Source organism: Cucurbita pepo, chromosome LG06 (genome assembly GCF_002806865.2).
Source record: "Cucurbita pepo subsp. pepo cultivar mu-cu-16 chromosome LG06, ASM280686v2, whole genome shotgun sequence".
In the NCBI taxonomy this organism is placed as follows: domain Eukaryota; kingdom Viridiplantae; phylum Streptophyta; class Magnoliopsida; order Cucurbitales; family Cucurbitaceae; genus Cucurbita; species Cucurbita pepo.
Genome location: NC_036643.1, coordinates 2,851,923 through 2,875,596, shown reverse-complemented (window position 1 = coordinate 2,875,596; position 23,674 = coordinate 2,851,923). Strand labels below are relative to the sequence as shown.

Genomic DNA, 23,674 nt, shown 5'->3' with positions numbered 1-23,674 from the left:
AAATTATAACCCACCCAAAATTTACAACAATCAAACTTTATTCTTCTTCAATGTAGCATGAATTGAAACATATTTTGATAATTTTGACAACCTTTTCTTCACATCTTCATTGAAGTATATTGTATGATTGATGTCTCTCAGTTCATATCAGGTTTCTACACCCTTATAAAGAATGTTTCGTTTCTCTCTCCAACCGATGTGAGATCTCACAGTTTTGTTCATCTCAAAGATCATTCAATATCTTTGCAACTATATCTTAGGACAACTTTGACTCGAACGAAATGATCAACCTTTCAACCACATGCATAAAAGCCTTGCTCGGATATCATAATTATCGCCTCCGATTAGGCTTCAATATGTTATGCTCGATCAAATACCTTCGTTTCTTTCTCATTGACAAGATTGTTAATGTCATATAGAGCACTTTATTTAGGTGAACTGGTTAATAGCACATATGCAAAGGAAACCCTAAAGAACAAAGAAGAGAGAAGATGGAAGGAAAGGAAGTGAAATGGTGAAGAAAGGCCAATGAGGGTTTTGAATGGTCTCCAAGGCGTATGATTGAATTGAGTTTGTTTTTGAGGCTTTTAAGATGAAACCCACTTCACATATATCATAATATATTGTATTTTATATGTTTGTGTTTGCACTCTTGTTGTGGGAAGGAATCTTCCAACTATGTGAACCCCATAATGACCTAAAAAAAGGGGCCTTCTTTTTTGCACCCACCATCATCACAAGTTTTGTATTCATATCTAACAAAGTGATCAAATTCAAAAACCAACACGAAGTCCTAAGCAAAACAAATCATTATATTTGACCTTATCAACTTGGTTCCCCGCCCATTACTCTTATTAATTTAATATAGCCAATCAACTTAAGTTTCCACGTCAGTTGGAGAGGAGAACGAAACATTCTTTATAAGGATATAGAAATCTCTATTTAGTATACGCGTTTTAAAACTATGAGACTGATGGTGATACGTAACGAGTAAAAACATACAATATCTACTAGCGGTGGACTTGAGCTGTTACAAATGTTATCAGATCCAGACACCAATGTGCTAGTGAGGACGTTGGCATCTCAAAGGGGTGGATTGTGAGATCCCACGTTGACTCAGGAGGGGAAAGCATTTCTTATAAGGGTATAGAAACCTTTCTCTAGTAGACGCCAACAAGGATGCTGGGCTCCCAATAGGAGTGGATTGTGAGATCCCACGTTGATTTGAGAAAGAAGCGAAGTATTCTTTATATGGGTATGGAAACCTCTCTCTAGTAGACGTTAGCAAGGATGCTAGGCTCCCAAGAAAGGGTAGATTGTGAGATCCCACATCAGTTGGAGAGAGGAACGAAACATTCTTTATAAGGCTATGCAAACTTCTCCTTAGTAAACGTATTTCAAAACCGTGAGGTTGACGACGATACATAACAGACTAAAATTGACAATATCTGCTAACGGTAGGGTTAAACTGTACGTGGTGGCATCATTTGGTTTGTTTCTAATTCCTTTGAAATGGGTCCATAAAATTCAAAACCCTTCACCATTTAAGCAAATACATAAAGAAAGAGAGGAGGGTTTTGAAATGGGAAGGTAAAGCAAGCATAAAGGCATAAACTTTAGTAGAGAGAGTCCAAAGGCTTTTAGGATGATGTATATTACATTTACCCCATCCCAAAGTGCCGACATAATGAGACAAACTATACAAACATATATGAATCGGGGACAATAATGTTAATCACTCTACTTTTCCACTGCAAATGGAATGTTTTTTCTAAAAGAAATCAAATCAAATCAATGCATGCCTTCTCCCTTAATGCTCTTTAGTGCCTAAAACCTAGTAATTAATGATCTAGCTAGGGTTCTTAAGTACACTTAAAAGGGTTTAGAGATATTGTTTGGAAGGACAGGTTTCAATTATTGTGGTATTATAAGCAACATTAAACCTTAAATTGAAGTGCGAGGTTGTAGGCGTAGGTACATGTTTTTGTCTATTTGTGAGCAAATATGTGGCGCATGCTGTCGTCTGTGACACCTTCTGTGGGCTGTTTGTGCAAAAGCTGGTTCAATAATCAGTCTCATCTGACCCTCTTTTTCTCATTATGTTGTTCAACAATACTTTCGACCTTAATCAAACCATATGCATCATTAATTATGTAAAGTAGTTCATTTTTGGTTTATGTAAAGTGAAACACAAAATATATCATTTTTCTCCCAATGAATGCCGTTTTGTTCGCACTCTAATACAAATTCGTGAACGAGATTTTCGGGGTCCTCATAGTGAGTGAATGAAAATAGTTGTAGAATCGATAGAGCTTGATTCATTTGCCTTAGTTGACCTAGAACTTAGCTTCGAGCTTGAGTTACCTCAGACCTTCACCGTACATCTGGGTCTTACCTCTCACATACGTCACCTTAGGACTTTGGCTTCCACTTTAATTGCTTCCGGTCTTCATCTTACATCTAAGGTTGCCTCAAGTCTTATGCTAGCAGATATTGTCCACTCTAGGCCGTTATAAGGAATGTTTCGTTCCTCTTTCAACTTATGTGAGATCTCACAATCCACCCCCTTTGAGGGCTTAAGCTCATTGCTAGCAGATATTGTCCATTTTGACTTGTTACGCATCGTCGTCTCCACACTCTTATAAAGAATGTTTTGTTCTCCTCTCCAACCGATGTGGGATCTCGAAAGCTAGCGAGGACGCTAGCCCCAAGGAGGGTAGATTGTGATATCTCATATCCATTGGAGAGGGGAATAAAGAATTTCTTGTAAGGGTGTGAAAACCTCTCCTTAGTAAACGCATTTGAAAACCGTGAGGTTGACGGTAATACATAACGAGCCAAAACAAACAATATCTGAATGCTACACACTAATCTTCATTTTATTACTCATCGAGATTCATACCCCTATAGAAGTTAAGAAATTAAAGCTCAATACATGGATACAATTCGTGATATCGTTACATTGGTGGCATTCAACGTATCTACATTTCTACATTGGTGGCATTCAACAAAAACATTAACTTGGGTCACAAACATTTGTAAATAATACCTCAAACTTAAAACCCATAAAAATAAACAAAAAACAAAAGCAAAAATTCCAAAACAAATTGACTGAGAACACCAAATTCTAGGAGGACAAAAGTTTAGAACAGCAAGTCGTCCGACAAAGAGACAGTAGGGTTTTGTAAGCATGCTGTGGCGACGGCCTCGCCATGGGCTCGCCTGCGGTGCAGTTCAGTGCCAAGTTCATAAACCCAACGATCTGGTTCGTGTCAGCGGCGGCAGCGTCCCCGCTAATCGAACTATCAACCCACGTGTCGGTATGACAATCGGAGTAGCAGTAGCGTGCCCATTCCACCAGGTCTTGCCGGTCAACGGGTCCTTTTCCGGTTACCAATTGGATCAGAATCAGCCCCAATGTGTATACGTTGCTTTTCTCCGTTATGTCCCTACTTTCCTTGGCCTCTGCCACCATTTTTTAAAAAATAAAAAATATAAATGAAAATATAAGTAGCTTTCTCAACGTGCATGGATTACATAAATTCATGCAAATTCTAAAATTTGACGCTAAAAACAGTAGAATTTGTGAATATTTGCTAAAAGTACGAGTTCTCTGTTTATAATCAATTAAATAAATTAAAAATTATACAGAGTTCTCTCTATATAATCCATTAAATAAATTAGAAATTATATAAAAGGAGCCGTGATAATAAATAAATACAAGATATTTATCTATAATATAATTAAAAATTTCTATAATTCAATTAGAAATTGATATTGAGATATCTGTCTATATAAATGTTAATATGATAACCGGTTAAATATTCTCAATCATACAAGATATTTGACTGTAATAAAAAATGTAAAATATGATATATATATTAAATCATCCGCTAAATATTCTTAATAGAAATATACGATATTTAGTTAAATATGATGTATGTGATAGACCATTATTCAGGATTAAATATAATTAATATAAATATACATACCGGGTGCGAAGTAGAGTGGAGAAATGGTGGTGGTGGATAATCCGATGAGAAGTCGGGGTTGGTGTTTTTCATCGACGATGATCTTCTCCGGCGAGAAATTGGCGGCAATAACTCCGGGGGAACAGCGGGGGTGGAGAAACTGCAAAGCGCCGGCGATTCCGAGGGCGATATTACGACGTCGTTCCCAAGTGAAATTCCGGACAGCTTCACTCAAATATTGTCCCCGGACATATTCACGGACCAAGTATCCAGCTTTCTCGGACCGGCACGCGCCGAGCAACCTCACTACGTTTGGGTGTCTAAGCCGCCCTAATTCCTCAACTTCGTTCCAAAAATGCCCTTCAGCTAACCATTTCTTAACGACCACAAATTGAACCTCGTTGGTCCCCACTAATATCCCGCTTTTGTCGGCCTCCGCCGACGACAGAATCGCCTCCACCGTCACCAATTTGGACGCGTCCGGATCGAAGAATTTAACCTCCCATATTCCGTCGTCGTTTTGCACTATTTTTGTCAGCTTACGACGTCGTATTGTGACCAACACTGCCGTCGCAATGAACAACGCGGCCAGCCCCAATACGAGCATGAACCACCATAAGTGGTTATACCCACGGTTTTCGCATGCCGGTAATTTGCTCGTAATTATATCGCCGCCGCAAAGATCATTGCCGGCTACTGCGCTGGCGTTTATGTCCAAAAACGCTCCGGTGGACGGCAACGCTCCGTAAAAGTGGTTGTGGGAAATATTTATCTGAACAAGCGACGGAAATCGGCCGAAAACCGGTGGGATTTCGCCGGATAATTCGTTTTCCGACAAATCGAGGAAGCTCAGAACCGGAATTTGAGTGATAATCACCGGAATTTCGCCGATTAGCTGATTGTGGCTTAAATCTAAACTCACGAGCTTCTTACAGGAAGAAATTTCACTCGGAATCCGACCGGCGAGATTGTTGTTACTCAAATTAAGTTCCATTAGCTCTGAAAACCTTCCGATACTCTCCGGGATCGAACCCGAAAATTCATTCGCCGAGAAATCCAAACTCTCGATTTTACCCTTTCTTATAAATTCCGGCAAGTCCCCTGTAAATCTATTCCTCGCTAAACTCATCATCTGAAGAGACGGCAAATCCCATTTGTTGCCGTCGATTCTACCGGAAAATTGGTTGCCGGAGATATCCAAAAAGTACAGTAGTGGCAGTTTCGTAAATTCCGGACACAATTCGCCGGAGAGACGGTTGTGTTGAAGCCGAACACGCCGTAAACTCTGGCAAGAACAGAGACTCCGTGGAATTTCGCCGGTGAGAGAGTTGGAGAAGAGGATGAGTTTAAAGAGGCGCTTAGAATCACAGAGCCCATCTGGGATTTTTCCGGTAAGGTAATTAGTTGAAACGTCGAGAATGGTGAGATTGTTTCGCCGTCCAAGTAGCTCCGGGATTTCGCCGGAAAACCCGTTCGACCATAACTGAAGAATCTGCAGGCGAGGCAGAGAAGCCAGAGCTCTCGGAATTTTTCCGGTGAAATTATTACCAAACAGATGCAAAATCTCCAATCTCTGTAAATGAATTACAAGCTCCGGAATCTCTCCCGAGAGAGAATTATCGCTTAAATCCAGAGAAATCAAATTCACAAGACGGAAAATCGACGGAGGAATTTTACCGGTGAGACCATTTTGGTAGAGGAACAGATATTGAAGGCGAGTTAGATTCCCAAAAGATTCTGGAATTTTCCCTGTTAGCTTGTTGTAAACAAGATCAAGATGATTCAAAGAACCCAATTGGCCGATTTCTTCAGGAATTTGCCCGGAAAGATTATTGTAACCCAAATAAATCCACCGCAGTCTCTTCATTCCGCCCAATTCCGTCGGAATTTCGCCGCTCAGTTTATTAGACGCCAATGTTAAAAACTCCAACGATTTGAGATTCGCAACAGAGTTCGGAATCTCTCCGGTCAAAACATTCCCACCCAGATCAAGAAATTGAAGATCAGAGAACAACAATCCAATATCTTTCGGAATTGAACCCGAAATCATGTTGTTGGATAAGTCTAATGTTTGAAGAACAGAGACGCCGCCGGTGGGAAGTGGGCCAGTGAAATTATTGTTACTCAAATTCAAATGCAGAAGAGAAGAAGAGGCGACGGCGACGTCGAACATATTCCAAGGGAGTTCCCCGACGAATTGGTTGTCGGAAAGGTCGAGAATTTGGATATGGGGTAGTCTGAAAACAGAGTCGGAGAGTGTGGCGGTGATGTTCTTGCCGGAGAGGTTAACAGCCGTGATGTTACTGAAGCCAGAGTCGGTGTCGTTGCTGCATGTGATGCCATTCCATCGGCAGGTGGGAACAGAAGGAACCCAGTTGGAGAGAAGGCGTGATGGGTCTCTGGAAACAGAGGCTTTGAAGGATAAAAGAAGGTGAGTTTCATGGAGGCGGTGGTGGAGAGCAGCTGAATATTGATTCACCAGAGAGAGGAAGAGAAAGAAAAACATGGGATTATGAGAGGTTTTGGATGTTCCCTTCCCCATGACACTTGATTAGCAGTAGAAGCAGCTCAGGGTCTTGGTTTCAAGCTTGGGTTGGCAGCCATGGAAGGAGTGATAGAGAAGAGCGTGGCAAAGAATGGAGTGTAAGTGTATATATAGTACATAGAATAGGGTTAGGAATCACGGAGACCTTATGGAAAATCTCAAAGTAAAGTCACGAGAGCTTATGTTCAAAATGGACCATAGATGTGCACAATTCGTGACATGGTATCAAAGTCGTGCCCTAAACTTAGTTATGTCAATAGAATCCTAAAAAAGAAGTTGTGTCTCGATTAAGGGGAGGCTGTTTGAGAGCTCTATAGTGTACTTTGGTCGAGATGAGGATTGTTGGGCTTTACTCAAAAGGCCTCATCCCAATAGAGATGTACTCCTTACTCGGAGATCCATGATCATTCTCTAAATTAGCTGGCTACCGTGGGACTCCGAGAAAGAACGACAAAGGGTGGGAGTGGTCTCCAAGGGAGTGAAGGATAGGGAGTGTTAAGAGAGAATATATTGAGCAGTGATAGAGCAGGAGTAGCAGCAGAGTAGCAGCAGGAGATGGTGAGTTTACAGAAGATGGGAAAGAATGAAAAGGAAAAGGGGAAAGTGGAAGAGAAGGGAAGGGAAAAGAAAAGGGAAAGTGGGTTGTCTTTTGGTGGTAGCTTAATACAGTAATCACAGTGGACGTGCACCATCTTTCTCCCTCCCACAAGGAATATACACTCTATGCTCTCTCTCTCATTCTCTTTTGAATTGAATTGAGACATTCTTCTCCCTTCTTTTACCATGTTTTGTTCTCATTCACATCAAATTTTTTTGAACATGTAAATAAAGACAAGACAAAACAAAACATGCTCAAATGTCTCATAACTGAACATGTTTGAACTCTCCTTGTAGCTAGTAAATATTGTTAGCTCAAGCTCACCGATAGTAGATATTGTCAGTCCAAACTTACCACTAGTAGATATTGTCAGTCCAAGCCAGCCCAAGCTCACTACTAGTAGATATTGTCAGCTCAAGTTCACCGCTAGTAGATATTGTCAGTCCAAGTCAGCTCAAATTCACCACTATTAGATATTGTAAGACCAAGCTCACCACTAGTAGATATTGTCAGCCCAAGTTCACCGCTAGTAGATATTGTCATTCCAAGCTGACCATTAGTAGATATTGTTAGCTCAAGTTCACCATTAGTAGATATTGTCAGCTCAAGTTCACCGTTAGTAGATATTGTCAGCTCCAGCTCACCGCTAGTAGATATTGTCAGCCCAAGCTCACCGCTAGTAGATATTGTCATTCCAAGCTTACCACTAGTAGATATTGTCAGTCCAAGCCAGCCCAAGCTCACTACTAGTAGATATTGTCAGCTCAAGTTCACCGCTAGTAGATATTGTCAGTCCAAGTCAGCCCAAGTTCATCACTATTAGATATTGTAAGACCAAGCTCACCACTAGTAGATATTGTCAGCCCAAGTTCACCGTTAGTAGATATTGTCATTCCAAGCTGACCATTAGTAGATATTGTTAGCTCAAGTTCACCATTAGTAGATATTGTCAGCTCAAGTTCACCGTTAGTAGATATTGTCAGCTCCAGCTCACCGCTAGTAGATATTGTCAGCCCAAGCTCACCGCTAGTAGATATTGTCATTCCAAGCTTACCACTAGTAGATATTGTCAGTCCAAGCCAGCCCAAGCTCACTACTAGTAGATATTGTCAGCTCAAGTTCACCGCTAGTAGATATTGTCAGTCCAAGTCAGCTCAAATTCACCACTATTAGATATTGTAAGACCAAGCTCACCACTAGTAGATATTGTCAGCCCAAGTTCACCGCTAGTAGATATTGTCATTCCAAGCTGACCATTAGTAGATATTGTCAGCCCAAGCTCACCGCTAGTAGATATTGTCATTCCAAGCTTACCACTAGTAGATATTATCAGCTCAAGCTTACTACCAGTAGATATTATCAGCCCAAGCTCACAACTAGTAGATATTGTTAGCCCAAGTTCACCGCTAATAGATATTGTCAGCTCAAATTCACCGCTAGTAGATATTGTCAGCTCAAGCTCACCACTAGTAGATATTGTAAGTCCAAGCTCACCCGCAGGTAGATATTATCGCTCAAGCCCACCGCTAGTAGATATTGTCCAATTCGGCCCATTACGTATTCCCATCAGTCTCACGGTTTAAAACGTGTCCATTAGGAGTAGATTTTCACACCCTTATAACAAATGTTCCATTCCTCCCTCCAACCGATATGGAATCTCACACTCCCGCCATGGATACTAAACCTACAACACCTCTAGCTAAATCCATAGATTGATGGAGTGAGTTATGGCGTAAGCATGATGTACAGAAGGCAAATCAAGCAGACCCAAACCCCTTGATTAAGGGTCTCCCTCGCACTCTTTTAGGAACTCGTAGGGGCAGATATGTTCCTAAATTAGTGCTCCAGTTCATATACAATATTAATTAAACTGAGCTAATCACCCATAAAACACTTTAAAAAACCACATTCAAAGTATAATAATAATGGAGATGGATGATTATGACTTTGGTTTTTGATGCACTTCTTTGCATGCTGTTTCCTTCTTTTGCTCCTTTTACAAGCCATTAACATCTTAATGCACAGTTGTTTATATATCAATGTCGGTCACTTTAGACCCTACCAAGATTTGTGTGTATAACCCTAATGGATCATTCTTATTATAATACTAAATGAATGTCACATGCACCACATTAAACCCCTTCAATCAATTTAAACCTAAAGTTTTCATCAAATATCCTTCAAAAGATTTGCATAATCAACGTTACGTATCCTCATTAACCTCACCATTTTAAAATGTGTCTACTAGGGAGAGGTTTCCACAGTTCTAAACGGAATGTTTCGTTCCCATTTCCAACCAATGTGGGATCTCGTAATTCACTTTCCTTGATGGCTCAGCGTCTTCGAGATTTCCACACCTTTATATGGAATATTTCGTTCTCTTCACAATCGAATATCAAATTTATTTTTCTTTGCATGATCATGTCACGAAATCCATCGATTGAAAGTGCAAATCCAGTCATACTGTCACATAAGAGTTGGAGTTTGTGTTAGTGCATGTATTATAAGCACATTGGTGAGGAAAAGTACAATAATTGATTAGAAATTGAATAAAAACTAAGGAAAAGAGACATGAGTAGTGGGTTTTTTCTAGTTTATAATCATATACAAATCAAAGTAATGCATATCATGATATGGGAATCTCACATAAACTTCTTTTCATTTCATTTCATTTCATTGTTAGGCTAATCCTAAATTTGGAGCTTAATGTCTATGGATAACTACAAACTTAATATATAATTAATTTATTTACTTATCCACCTACAAATGTTCACGGGACAGAGCGTAACAGCTCAATCAGTGAATGAAGCATTCTTTATAATAGTATAAAAATCTCTCCCTAACAGACGTGTAGACTGATAACAATACGTAATAGGCCAAAGCAGACAATATCTACTAACAGTGGACTTTGGCTGTTACAAATGGTATTATAGCCAAACACCAAGCGGAGTGCTAGCAAGAACGTTGAAGCCCCAAAGTGGGTGGATTGTGAAATCTCACATCGGTTGGAGAGGAGAACGAAACATTTCTTATAAGGGTGTGGAAACCTTTCTTGAGAACATATACGTTTTAGAACTATGAAACTGATGGTCATACATAACGGCTCAAAACAGACAATATCTGTTAGCGGTGAACTTGAGCTGTTACATTAATTCAGCTGATTTAGGGTTTAGGGTTTATCCGTAACTATAGTATACATGAAAAGCATAGTAAATTGGGAATAAAATGTCAATATCATGGTGAATAGGGCCACCATTTCACATGCAATATAATATAAGGTATTAGAGGAAAGACATGGGTCCAAGTCCAACCCAATATTATATGGACCATTATCTACAAACCCTTTTTTGCATTGCGCACGTGTGGCGTGGAGCTCACGAGCTAAATGGGTATTGCAAACCAATTGGGCGTTACTTTGGTTAAAGTGCGTCAAATAAAGGGACTTTGGTTGGGACCATATGCAATCATTGCTATCTCTTCTAAACTTGAATCAATCTTCTAGCCATGGACCACGCTTACTCACTTAGGCCCATTATCTTCCTGGGCTTTATTAAATCCATCAGTAGGCCCATTATCTTCCTGGGCTTTATTAAATACAGCAGTAGGCCCATTATCTTCTGGGCTTTATTAAATCCATCAGTAGGCCCATTCTCTTCTGGGNGCTTATCCACCTACAAATGTTCACGGGACGGAGCGTAACAGCTTAATCAGTGAATGAAGCATTCTTTATAATAGTATAAAAATCTCTCTCTAACAGACGTGTAGGCTGATGACAATACGTAATAGGCCAAAGCAGACAATATCTACTAACAGTAGACTTTGGCTGTTACAAATGGTATTATAGCCAAACACCAAGCGGAGTGCTAGCAAGAACGTTGAAGCCCCAAAGTGGGTGGATTGTGAAATTTCACATCGGTTGGAGAGGAGAACGAAACATTTCTTATAAGGGTGTGGAAACCTTTCTCGAGAACATATACGTTTTAGAACTATGAAACTGATGGTCATACATAACGACTCAAAACAGACAATATCTGCTAGCGGTAAACTTAAGCTGTTACATTAATTCAGCTGATTTAGGGCTGATTCAGGGTTTAGGGTTTATCCGTAACTATAGTATACATGAAAAGCATAGTAAATTGGGAATAAAATGTCAATATCATGGTGAATAGGGCCACCATTTCACATGCAATATAATATAAGGTATTAGAGGAAAGACATGGGTCCTAAGTCCAACCCAATATTATATGGACCATTATCTACAAACCCTTTTTTGCATTGCGCACGTGTGGCGTGGAGCTCACGAGCTAAATGGGTATTGCAAACCAATTGGGCGTTACTTTGGTTAAAGTGCGTCAAATAAAGGGACTTTGGTTGGGACCATATGCAATCATTGCTATCTCTTCTAAACTTGAATCAATCTTCTAGCCATGGACCACGCTTACTCACTTAGGCCCATTATCTTCCTGGGCTTTATTAAATCCATCAGTAGGCCCATTATCTTCCTGGGCTTTATTAAATACAGCAGTAGGCCCATTATCTTCTGGGCTTTATTAAATCCATCAGTAGGCCCATTCTCTTCTGGGCTTTATTAAATTCATCAGTAGGCCCATTCTCTTCTGGGCTTTATTAAATCCATCAGTAGGCCCATTCTCTTCCTGGNCGAGAACATATACGTTTTAGAACTATGAAACTGATGGTCATACATAACGACTCAAAACAGACAATATCTGCTAGCGGTAAACTTAAGCTGTTACATTAATTCAGCTGATTTAGGGCTGATTCAGGGTTTAGGGTTTATCCGTAACTATAGTATACATGAAAAGCANCCTCCCTAGGGCTCTACACATGGAACTCACCATACTCCTATTGGAATGATCACCCATGATTGCTTGGGAAGGGAAAATAAAGGGTTTCAATCTTTTACCATAAATTACAAATAAAAAAGGTAAGGTCGTCAAATAGCTCGTAAGGAGTCAAAAGTAAGCAAAGTTGAAGGCAGGTCAAACCCACATAAGTATAAGTGGAGACATCCATGAGAAGCGAGAAGTTGTGGAGAACTGGAAAACTAAAATTTAGATATTTGAGTTTTGAGTCTTTTGACCTTAAAAACAGGTAGGTGCAGGTAGGTGTCAACTTTACACATCGTGCTGTGAGTGAGGCTGAAAAAATGAGCCACCCTTTCCTTCCCCTTCCTTACTTTAGGGCTTGCTTGCTTTTAAGGGCATAATTCAACTTTTGACCCTGTTGGGCTTCCCGTACTTTCGATGCTCGATAATAAGATAATAGCTCTTAAGATTTGATTAAAGAAAATATGTCTTTGTAGTTAATATGTTGTAAGATATTGTCTTATATTGTTACGTATAGTAATATGGGAGAAGTTTCCACACCTTTATAAGGAATGTTTCGTTCCTCCCTCCAACTGATGTGAGATTTCACAATCCCCCCCTCTTAGGGTCCAGCGTCCTCACTGGCACGCCGCCGACCATTATGCATCACTATCAACCTCACGGTTTTGAAAACGCGTCTACTAGAGAGAGGTTTCCACACCCTTATAAGTAATGCTTCGTTTCACTCTCCAACCCATGTGGGATCTCACAATCCACCCCCTTGAGGCCCACTGCTAATAGATATTGTCCACTCTAGACCGTTACGTATCGCAGTCATCCACACGACTTTAAAACATGTTTCGTTCCCTTCTCCAACCCATATAAGATCTCACAACAATCAAATAAAGCTATACATATTATTCAAACATCCTTCAATAACATATATTTATGAACATCAAAGTCAATGATTATAAAACCAAACCATAAACTTAAGCAAACTAATGATTAGTAACACACAACAACGTAGGATTACTCAAAAACAAACTCAATCTTAGGATCACAACTAACACTTCGAGAGAGCCTATTGGAAGAAGAGCCAAAATCAGTGGAATCATGGGTTCGTTTCTCAAAGCTTTTTCTAGCAATCCTTCTCATGGAAGTGGTCAAGGAGAGTTTAGGGTTAAGCCTTGTGGTGGCGTTGAATGCATCACAAAACTCCCTGTGAAACTCCACAGCTTGCCCAATGCTTATGTCTGGAAACTTCAAGGCTCTCTCTTTAACAGCTTCAGAGCAAAGCCCACAAACCCATTTCCCTGAGAAGAAGGTTTGGACCTCTAAAATGTAGGGTTTGGTGCACTCCTCTTTGAGCCCACAGCACCTGCATTCAGCTTGTTCTATCACTACTTCTTCTTCTTCTTCTTCTTCAATTCTGCTCATCTTCATCTCTTCTACTTCTTCGTTGATGCTCAGTTTGTGCCGTTCGATCTCCTTGCTTAAATCCGATACCGCTCTACGAAGAAACACCTGCTGCTCGTTCTGTGTAAACATGCATTTATTTGTATTCAAGTTGATGATTAGTCAGTTGTACTATGCTCAAATTGAGACAAATATTATTCAAGAATTAGAAGGAGGGTTATAATTTAACTTTGATTCTTTTAATAATACAACTCTAAAAGAATTTGATTTTCATGTTGATTTTGAGTAACAGCTCAAGCCTACCACTAACAAATATTGTCTACGTAAAGCCGTCAGTTTTATGGTTTTAAAACGTGTATGCTAGAGAGAAGTTTTCACACCCCTTATAAGCAATGTTTCGTTCGTTCCCCTCTCCAACCGATGTGGGATCTCACAATCCACTCTCCTTAGGGGTCCAGCGTCCTTGCTAGCACACCGCCCTGTGTCTAGCTCTGATACTATTTGTAACAGCCTAAGCCCATTGCTAATAAATATTGTCAACTTTTGCCCGTTACGTATCACTATCAGTCTCACAGTTTTAAAATGCATCTACTAAGGAGAAGTTTCCACACCCTTATAAGGAATGTTTCATTTGTTCCCCTCTCCAACCGACGTGGGATCTCACAATCCACTCTTCTTAGAGGTCCAGCGTCCTCGTTGACACACCGCCAGTGTCTAGTTCTGATACTATTTGTAACAGCTCAAGCCCATCTCTAACAAAATATTGTCAACTTTGACCCGTTACGTATCACCATCAGTCTCACAATTTTAAAACGCATTTACTAGGGAGAGGTTTCCGCACCCTTATAAGAAATGCTTCGTTACCCTCTTCAACCGATAGAGAATCTCACATTTTGAGTTGTCCTCTTAGATTCATAAAAACATAAAATTGATGTAAAGAATCTAAAATTTTGATCATATTTCCAAATTGATAATACCCTATAGTACATCAGCAGTAGTTTTTCAAATTTGTTTTAAACGATTACCAATAACGAAAACGAAATCGAAACTCTCAAAATCATAGGAACTAAACTAAAACGAACAACTTGAATCGAAACTTTTAAAATTATAGAACCGAATCGAGAAAAAACACACACAACTGGGAATGATTGTATTATATATACCTGCATGACTGAAAATGATGAATCTCCTGTTGCTGGAGAAAATGATCGTGCAAACATCAGGAACAATACGAATAGGCAGAGGAAGAATCTGGTTTGAATGTGAACCAAAAACTGAAGCTTTTAGAAAGCTTCTGTTGAGCTTACATTTATATATAGCAATTAGCATGCGTGTGGCTGATGCTGATGCTAATAGATAGCCGGGAAGAGACTAAAATCTGCATTTTGGGCTCACTTTTTGATATCATTAATGACCAAATTGGCACCACTAGCCTCCATCGGATTACGCAATGAATTTGGGTTGCAATTTGGATATTGATGGAGATGCCCATATGGGACCATGAATTTGTATTTAATTTCAAGGGTTTATCAAATTTCATATATATTTATGCTCTCGTGAGGGATTCACGAGCCTCTATTATGCATAGCCAGCCAGCTACTAGGTGATTTAATGTTGTTCCTAGATCAAGCATGTTTATAATCTTCTCATGTCAAATTAATTTAATTTAATCTAATCTCTTAAACATACAAATATGTGAGCAGTTGATCATTATCCCAATTAGCCTGAAGTGGGTTTGATTAATTTTTTTATAATCATGAACATGATTATGGATAAATTGAAGCTAGAAATCATAGTTTTGGTGGATGAAGTAGTGCATGAAAGTGGAGCTCAATTGGTTGTTTTCCAGAATATTACTGGTTCTTTCAGCTGCTTCACTCGTGCACCAGAAAATGAAAGGAAGAAAGATCACAAATTTGACCAAATTCTACTCTTTCATGACTTTCAAATTTCTTCTAGGCTTGTTTACGTGGGATGATCTCACTACGGTTGGAGAAGGGAACAACGCGTTTTTTATAAGGGTGTGAAAGTCTATCCCTAACTGACGTTGTTTCAAAACCGTGAGACTAATGGTGATACGTAAAGGGCCAAAGCGGACAATATCTACTAGTGGTGGGCTTGGACTATTACAAATGGTATCAGAGCCATACACTAGCGGTGTGGGATGCTTGATCTCTAAAGGGGTGATTAGTGATCCCACCTTGGAGAGGGGAACGACGCATTTCTTATCAGGGCGTGAAAACCTCTCCCGAAGCTGACACTAGGCAAAGTAGACAATATTTACTAACAGGTAGGGTTTAGTTATTACGGTTCAAGGCTCGGGAGTGTTGAAATACGATTATTGTAGGCATTAGTTATTGGTTTGTTTACCTAATCTTTTTCTTTATTTAGTTAGAAGGATTTTGTTGTTTGTTTAGAAGAAAAGAAGAAAGGGGATTCCATTGCATGGATATCACAAAAAGAAAGGGGGAGAGAATAGGGAGATATTAAGTTGAATAAGGATTCCGTGAAGTCCACTGCCATGCATTGCAGAAAGAGACGCACACTAAATAATGATACTTAAAATCCATTCATTTGGGCTCTCTAACTTAAATAATGATACCCCTTCTTCTTCTTCTTCTTCTTCTACTTCTTCACGGGCGTGTATCTTTGCTTTTATCCTTTCACTTTTTGTTTCTTAATACCCAAAACCCTTCATTAATTTATGTGAATCCCTCACTTTTAGGCATCTCCTTTTTTTCATTCATACGACTCCTTTTTTTCTCTCTTTTATATGCTCATACGAGCGTAACTCAATTGATTAAGATATTATATCTTCGATCGAAAGTTGTACATACAATATACTCTGAAGAATACTACTACACTTTTTTTTTTTTTTTTATTCTTGTGATGAAAAACTTGATAGGATGAAGAGGTATTTGTAATCGAGGCTAGACAATGACAAGCCACACATCTTATCTCTTACCATTCTAAAATCGTCTAGATTTTAAATATCTAGATGTTATCCCCTGAATTTGAAACTTGTAAACTAAATCTTCTAAAAACTAAATCAAGTATAAATCAAACTTATCGGACTCACATGAGTTGCTCTTAAGATCAGCCAATTTGAGTATCCTATACATGTACCTTGAACTAAGAGATTAGATGTTTGAACCCTCCTATCCTCTCGTCCTCTCGTGTATTTGTCCAATTAAAAAAATCTAACACAAAATCAAATATGTGAAGAGAGTGGTGTGAAGCTAAAAACAATCTCAAAACACATAATTAATGGTGGTTATATGAGTGAGAAGTTGGAGAGAGAGAGAATATATGGATGGGGTTTAAGTGCAAGAGATGCAGTTGAAGAAGTGATAGGGTAAACTTGTAAAGTCCCTCACCATCAAAAATGAAAAGAAAAAGGGCAGATGGTATGCAACTGAATTTAATTACAATCACTGTTCTTTCAGTTTGTACTATAGAAACTAGATGGTATTGTTCCAAAACTATGGGCTGAATGAACATTGAAGCTGAAATAAATAACCCCTTCAAACGAAAATCATCAAACCAACAAAATGCATCTCATGTTTCTTCCCCCTCCCCTTCACTTTACAATTAATTCAACTTCAACCCCAGCCCTGCAATTAAAGCAAAACCCCTTCATCCTTACACCTATAAATTCCTTTTTTCTTTCTGAGATCTTCATACAAATCACTCATTAATATACTCTAATATGTTTTATGAGTACATAGTTTAGTAATCTGGTGTTAGGACAGAGATTTGCAAGCCTACATAAACTTTGAACTCGTCTTTGCCCGATTAGCAGAGACAAGTATGTGCAACAATTACATGTGCGTGTCCCATTCTTGTCCCCAAGGTTTATCGTCTTCGGACGAAATTAAAGATGCCATGGTTACAGAAGCAATAAGGTGAAAACATGAAAGCGGTTCTATTATGAAATTTTACATACAACATTACCTCAACTTGCTGAAAGAACAGACAAAACTAGCTTGAGCTATTGTGCTTTCTGAGGCAAACCATTCATGTCTTCACTCTCCAGCTTAGATGTTGGAGTGACACATGGAAAGGTGATGAATCGATGGCAAAGACAGATTAGAATTGATGTGCCGGTCTGCGACATAATCTTCTTAAACGAACTTTTTCCTGGTAATTGGATGGATAAGTGTGTGAGAATTCCTTCAAAAGCTGAAATTACGATCGATAAAGCATAAGAAAATGATATACTTGCCTCGGTGCTATCATGATCGTAACGAATCAAGAAAAGACACCTGCAGCCCCTAATATCATGCATTCTCCTCTGGACTTCTACAATATGGGCATCGTAGTAGATTGCCTGATCCCTCCTCTCCTAAAAATGTTTTTAACACTCTAAGATGAAGTGGACTACTGAGAAATGAACAATTGAATGTTTTGCATAGTCACCTGGAAGCAGAGTACAAGGTCCCCAGCCTTCACCTTCTGGCACTCTGAATGTTCTAGAGGGACAGAGCGTTCTCGTACTGCCTGTTTTATGTTGACCCATTCATCTTCCTCAGCTCCAAATCCAACAAATCTGACACGCACTTCCTTTAATGAATCGGCAAACCAATCAGACAACTATACATTCCATCCACAACTGAAAACTAGCATGCAATTATACTCAGATACTCATATCACAGACATACATGCATGTATAACTTAAGCGTGTTCCTCAAACCTAGACGCCTTTTGTGAGCAATGAGCTCACTTGGATCAACAAATCATGGAAGGCATGATAAATCATAATACAAGACGGAAAAAAAATGTGATGGTTCCAAGACTCACAGCTTCGCCTGAACTAAGAAATCTATGTGTAAGGAACATAGCAACATCATACCTACAAAATATTAGTGGAATGTCATCAGAACCCCAGAAAAAATTGAAATGGATTAAGAAACAAGCAGAAACCATAAATAAAGATTCATCTAAAACCAACGTAGAGTTCTCATTCTTTTCTGTATTATTTTTTCCCCTTAAATAACCTGAACGTAAAAGATTTTCATAGTAAAATCATCTCCTTCATGTAGTTAGCCACCACATTGAATCTTCAATCCAGTACAATTACATTCAGATACCCAGAAGAAATTTCCTAATTAGATTCAACAGGCAGCCTGCTTGTCATGAGGAGAAGACTGAATAAGAGGCATGCTATTTTGAGATATTATACTGAAACATGTCAATCTGCATATGCTATTAAAAAAACAACCGTGCTTATGAATCAAATTAACATCGCAGTAAACCAAAAGTGATTTTTCAATAGCAGTTACAAAGTAATCACACTGATAGTATGATTTTAAATGGCTACATGGACATGCAATTCAATGTGTGTCATAACTTCCCAATTCTTACTTCATAGCGCATTTATTTTTTGTTTACGATTTATAGAGATTGTTTGTGATCAGAAACAAAGATGCCGCTGAACGAAATACTGCAGAGGACCAGACATCAGATCTGGAAGGGGAAGCCAAGGAGTTTAAGAGAGCCCGTCATCAAGAGAAGCTCCATAAAGAAAGGGAGCCGACTACAAACAATATACAAGGCCAATCCCACACTTCCAATCAATCCTCTATATTTTCCCTTGAAACTCCTATTCCTTATTTCCAAGGCTCCAACTCAATCTATGGCCAAGACCAAGCTAGGCAAAAGAAAGCTTAATTTTGAATCAAACCCCAAAAATGCTCAAGAAAAGAAGGAGATTGTTTGATTTGAAACTCAAAGATACCGTTCAACTTAGCCCATCTATCTAGATAGCTCACTCTTCTATCTGCTGATATCCATAGCGAGTCATATGCAATCCGTAAAAGACTGAATTCAAGCATATGTTTCTTAGCTCAATTAAAGACCATCAGAGCAAATACAGAGACAGGCACCCAAAAGATGCACCCAACCAAACAGAACCAACTTTATTAGTCAAAATTAATGGCAGTGTTTTCTTCACATACCATGCACCATCTTTTGATGACCTTGCTTCAAATTCCAACTCTGACAAATCTGGTTTCTTTTTGCCTGCTTTTAAACAAAGGTCATTAGCATGTGGAGGAGCAAAAGAAAAAGGTCCCATCTGCACAAATTAATTTCAATAAAAAGATTATAAAATGCAATAAAAAAACACATTCTAATTCCTTTTTTTTTTTTGTGTGTGTGTTAACAGGGAGTGCAAATATCCACTACACATTACGCACACTAATTAATTTCACATGACAAGTATTTGACCTTACCATATTTAGTTGTAAAGAAACTCATACAATTTTAATATCCTATGTAGGAGTTACAACACCTCGACACCGTGGGTGTGAACCCATTACCGCAAAATACCTTGTGTTTTACACTAGCCTCAATGACCATCAGGTCAACCTATGGTAGTTAGCTCCATAGTCCAACTACTCAATAGAAAAACTAGGGAAGGANTACACTAGCCTCAATGACCATCAGGTCAACCTATGGTAGTTAGCTCCATATTCTATGTTAAATAGTCCAACTACTCAATAGAAAAACTAGGGAAGGAAAAAAAAAAAAAAAAATGGGAACATGCAATTAAATAATCGACCCAATATAACTACAGTAATAAACAACCAATCAAGAAAATGTATCTTAAAAATGACCGTGGAAGAGAGGACAAAAGATCTCAAGTCCAAGGGCAAGCAAAATACCAAATGAAAATATTGCCTCAACTTGCCCCTGCTCCATGCATTGCACTAGTGCATTTAATGGAAATGCAGCTATATGCGGGTGAAATTAAACATTTCTTAATATGTAGATTAATGTTAGGACAAAACTGTTAATTACTAAAAGTGAGCTCAAGAGGGTGCAAATGCACACCATACATGATATAATGTCTAACCAACTCGAGGCTAGTCACTATCTACGCACAAACCTTGCCAAAATACAACCTACCCCTACCTCTATCTCACGTATGTCGAACCCATACAATACATACTAACCCTCAGGGGAGACATTTTCCCTTTTTTCCTTTTGTACAAAAAACGTTTTCTGTTGCACCAAATTGCTTAGATTTCATCTCATCAATGAAAAATAACAAACATTTTCTATTGGAGGTTAACATATTCTCAATAAATTCAAATTTTAGATCACTCGAAAGCATCATTCAAATTGTTCCAAATGAAAATATTGTTAACATATGTCCAAACGAAAAGGTATGAAGGTTGCAGTTAGAGTAATAAGTAGAAAGGAACTGTCGTTTAACAATAAACTATCCTACAGCTGAGTAACTTTGCCTTAAACATTGGAAGCAAACCTTAACTCAAATTACCTTCGGGGCCTTGAGAACTTTCCTGAGTCTTATTGGAAGGGCAAGCTTTCGGAATTTCAGACATCCTCTTTTCAATTTTTGGGAAGTCTTGCAGTCTGCTTTCAAACCAATCGTATACCTGTAACATTGTATGAATACAAACTTTTCACCAGAACCTTTTTGCTCAAACATTAAAATACAAAAGATCAGATAAAGAACAGTAAATATGGAGAAGACGGAAAAGAAAAAAGAAAAGAGAGAANCTAAAATACAAAAGATCAGATAAAGTAAATATGGAGAAGACGGAAAAGAAAAAAGAAAAGAGAGAAAAAAAAAAAACATCTCAGGACACCCATATAAGACTCTACTGTTGTAATTATGGGAGATTTGCAGTGATGCAGGACTCCAAACATAACCCCACTGAAAAATCAAGCTTCAAAAAACTTTTTATTCTTCTCTTTCCAAATACCCTGCCAAAGTACCCACTAGGAAACGTAGAACTTCAATGTAGCAAAAACCAATATATAATAAGGAAGGAGGAGGTGTCATCCAAGCTCAAGTCAAGGAACTACCCAAGGACTTCCTAATTGGATTTAGTTTGAAGAATAGAGTAGCTACAAGAGTTTAAATCTAAGAAATGTTCAATAAGAATACTCTTCGCTCTTTTATCCTTCTCCAAATGTTGGAGGACACGCCCACTAATCAAATTAAGGGAGACGTCCTGAAAATTAAGATGTGTGAACACTCGATGTAAGCTGGTACCACCATGAATCTCTCTCTCTCTGCCAAGAATCTCCACAATGATTTCCAAAGTCCCATAAAAAAAGGTTCATCAAGTCCTATTCGCAAGATATACAACAATAGAAGTAGAATATTATTTATATATAAANGTAAGCTGGTACCACCATGAATCTCTCTCTCTCTGCCAAGAATCTCCACAACGATTTCCAAAGTCCCATAAAAAAAGGTTCATCAAGTCCTATTCGCAAGATATACAACAATAGAAGTAGAATATTATTTATATATAAAAAAAAATAAAAAATAAAAAACAGAATAAGAAAAAACATAAACAATATGATAACCTCCATCCACTTTATTACAGGCTTCCCAGCACGACCGGAGGACCGACTGTATAGACATGGAATGCCAAACAAGAGAACTCAACATTATACATACGTCATATACATATTTAAAGATTAATTAAAAGTTTTATGATAACAAGAAAAATGATACTCACTTGAAACGTTTGGTAACTTTTTGACAAAAATCTCGATCAAGCAATTGTTCTCCTGATTCCTCTATCAATTTCTCCATTTTCGCTATCTGTTTGCAAAGTTTAAAGCCATGTGGGATGGGAAAACTAAAATGTTATAAGAAGTATGTACAACAAGCTCTCGATCCAAAAGGAAATTCTAAATTGATGCCAAAGTATATTTTATAATGGATTCAGTGTAAAGGTACCAAATGAAAGTAAAGAAATAAATATGACATCAGAGTCCAGAATATCCTGAAAATAAAATTTATTAAAAAACTCTTTTTTCATTTGAAGAAAACACAATAAAAGCAACAAGTTATACGTAATTAGTTCTGCTTCTCAGAAGGTTTGTTTTTATTTAATAAAAGGCAAAATTTTCAATTAGATGGATGATAAGAGCATACAAGCATGAGATCACACAGAAAACATTGTTCCGAGTGCACCGAAAAAAGAAGGCAAAGAGTCAGGGGTATTAACAAGAGCGCTTCCCGGCTGGTGGAAATCAAAATACACACACAAGAGGAGTCCTAAAAAACAAAAGAAACCGGGAAATTTATTTTTCTTGCCTTCTCAACTTTACATTTGCAAAAACTATTTTTCATTGTGACGAAAAGTATAGGAAGATTCACTTGCTCTTTGCTGTTTTGTACAAGGGCATGTTTCTGAATACAGTAGTTTGTAAGAAGATGCTAAAATTTGTGACTCAAATAAGTTCAAGGAGAGTTGATTTCTAAGGTAGATGACATTGATATAGTAATNGTAAGTTTAAGGAGAGTTGATTTCTAAGGTAGATGACATTGATATAGTAATCCTTTTCCAGTATAGGTAGACAAATATTTGACTCCTAACTGGTAATTCTCCCTCTTTTCGCCTTTCAAATGTAGAAGAATACAAATAAAAGCTTTAATATGCCAGCTTTTGGTACAGAACAGTGGTAAGTTAATACTTCAAATGTTGGAGTTAGGGAANTATTTGACTCCTAACTGGTAATTCTCCCTCTTTTCGCCTTTCAAACGTAGAAGAATACAAATAAAAGCTTTAATATGCCCCAACGTCAAGCTTTTGGTAAAGAACAGTGGTAAGTTAATACTTCAAATGTTGGAGTTAGGGAACCAATGTACGGCGGAACACCGATGAGGCCAATAAACCGAAGAACAGAAATTAAAGAAAAACGAAAACTCCACCACTAAACCCATCCTGTTTGCTAATGAAACATGTTGAAACAGAAAGAACATGTAGTCGAAAAACATAAAATGAAGTCCATTCACTTATCAGCAACTATGAGGTAATAGTACAAATTATGCAATAGTTCACACATCAAAACAAGCTACGTTGTAGCTTCCATTGCACCACTAAACATGAAAACATACTTCGGACATGATCATTAAAAAACATCAATAGTTCACAAAATGCATATAGATACCCTGCGCAGCAGACGATGAGAGACCGTACTTGGAAATTATACTTCCATATTGTAAATCCAGCAACACCGAGATAATCAAACAAGTGCTCAGATCCTACGAGACATGAATGAGATACCTACCTCGCCCTTCGTAAACCCGGAAAACATCTGTCTGTCCCTCGGCCGGAGACGCTCCATGCTCCACTGTTTCTTGATGTTTGGACCGAGGAGTACTTGCAGTTCCCTCGTCGATCAGAAATATCCAAACGGGCCGGCTGGACGGATCCCCGCCTTCGCTGCCTTTTGGGCTTTTTATGGGTTTATGATTACAAATAAACCAAACTAATATAAAATAAAATAAAGGCTAAAAAATATTTTTTTAAAAATTATATAATTG

At 38.4% G+C, this 23,674-nt stretch overlaps 3 protein-coding genes across 4 annotated transcripts; all 3 read right to left on the bottom strand.

Annotated features, from left to right (window-relative positions):
- Positions 1-2,938: 2,938 nt before the first annotated feature.
- LOC111796492 (probably inactive leucine-rich repeat receptor-like protein kinase At2g25790) lies at positions 2,939-6,776 on the bottom strand. Its single transcript, XM_023679131.1, has 2 exons — positions 3,993-6,776; positions 2,939-3,465 (listed from the first exon to the last, which is right to left on the bottom strand). The coding sequence occupies exons 1-2, from the start codon at positions 6,511-6,513 to the stop codon at positions 3,128-3,130; spliced, it is 2,859 nt and encodes a 952-aa protein (XP_023534899.1). The 5' UTR covers positions 6,514-6,776; the 3' UTR covers positions 2,939-3,127.
- Positions 6,777-12,962: 6,186 nt separating this feature from the next.
- On the bottom strand, positions 12,963-14,612 carry LOC111796448. Its single transcript, XM_023679052.1, has 2 exons — positions 14,520-14,612; positions 12,963-13,476 (listed from the first exon to the last, which is right to left on the bottom strand). Exons 1-2 carry the CDS (start codon positions 14,574-14,576, stop codon positions 12,970-12,972), a joined length of 564 nt encoding a protein of 187 aa, XP_023534820.1. The 5' UTR covers positions 14,577-14,612; the 3' UTR covers positions 12,963-12,969.
- A 2,130-nt stretch (positions 14,613-16,742) lies between these two features.
- LOC111796462 (protein SAWADEE HOMEODOMAIN HOMOLOG 1-like) lies at positions 16,743-23,572 on the bottom strand. Of its 2 annotated transcripts, XR_002815352.1 has the most exons (10): positions 23,419-23,572; positions 21,858-21,943; positions 21,703-21,748; positions 20,642-20,759; positions 19,314-19,377; positions 18,157-18,208; positions 17,776-17,919; positions 17,582-17,701; positions 17,311-17,496; positions 16,743-16,970 (listed from the first exon to the last, which is right to left on the bottom strand). XR_002815352.1 is itself a non-coding variant. In XM_023679076.1 (9 exons), exons 1-9 carry the CDS (start codon positions 23,473-23,475, stop codon positions 17,446-17,448), a joined length of 738 nt encoding a protein of 245 aa, XP_023534844.1. In that variant the 5' UTR covers positions 23,476-23,572; the 3' UTR covers positions 17,003-17,445. The 2 variants fall into 2 exon arrangements, 1 of the variants encoding a protein (XP_023534844.1); XM_023679076.1 differs by lacking the exon at positions 16,743-16,970 and having other exon boundaries at positions 17,003-17,496.
- Between the last annotated feature and the right edge of the window lie 102 nt (positions 23,573-23,674).

Excerpts from the sequence above, each read along its gene's own strand:
- LOC111796492 (XM_023679131.1), bottom strand. The coding sequence starts at position 6,513 with ATGGGGAAGGGAACATCCAAAACCTCTCATAATCCCATGTTTTTCTTT. Across the intron at positions 3,466-3,992 it reads TCCACTCTACTTCGCACCCG|AGGCCAAGGAAAGTAGGGAC; the intron begins GTATGTATATTT and ends AAATGGTGGCAG.
- LOC111796448 (XM_023679052.1), bottom strand. The coding sequence starts at position 14,576 with ATGTTTGCACGATCATTTTCTCCAGCAACAGGAGATTCATCATTTTCA. Across the intron at positions 13,477-14,519 it reads CATCATTTTCAGTCATGCAG|AACGAGCAGCAGGTGTTTCT; the intron begins GTATATATAATA and ends ATGTTTACACAG.
- LOC111796462 (XM_023679076.1), bottom strand. The coding sequence starts at position 23,475 with ATGGAGCGTCTCCGGCCGAGGGACAGACAGATGTTTTCCGGGTTTACG. Across the intron at positions 19,378-20,641 it reads AAGTTCTCAAGGCCCCGAAG|GCAAAAAGAAACCAGATTTG; the intron begins GTAATTTGAGTT and ends GTTTAAAAGCAG. Across the intron at positions 18,209-19,313 it reads TCATCAAAAGATGGTGCATG|GTATGATGTTGCTATGTTCC; the intron begins GTATGTGAAGAA and ends AATATTTTGTAG.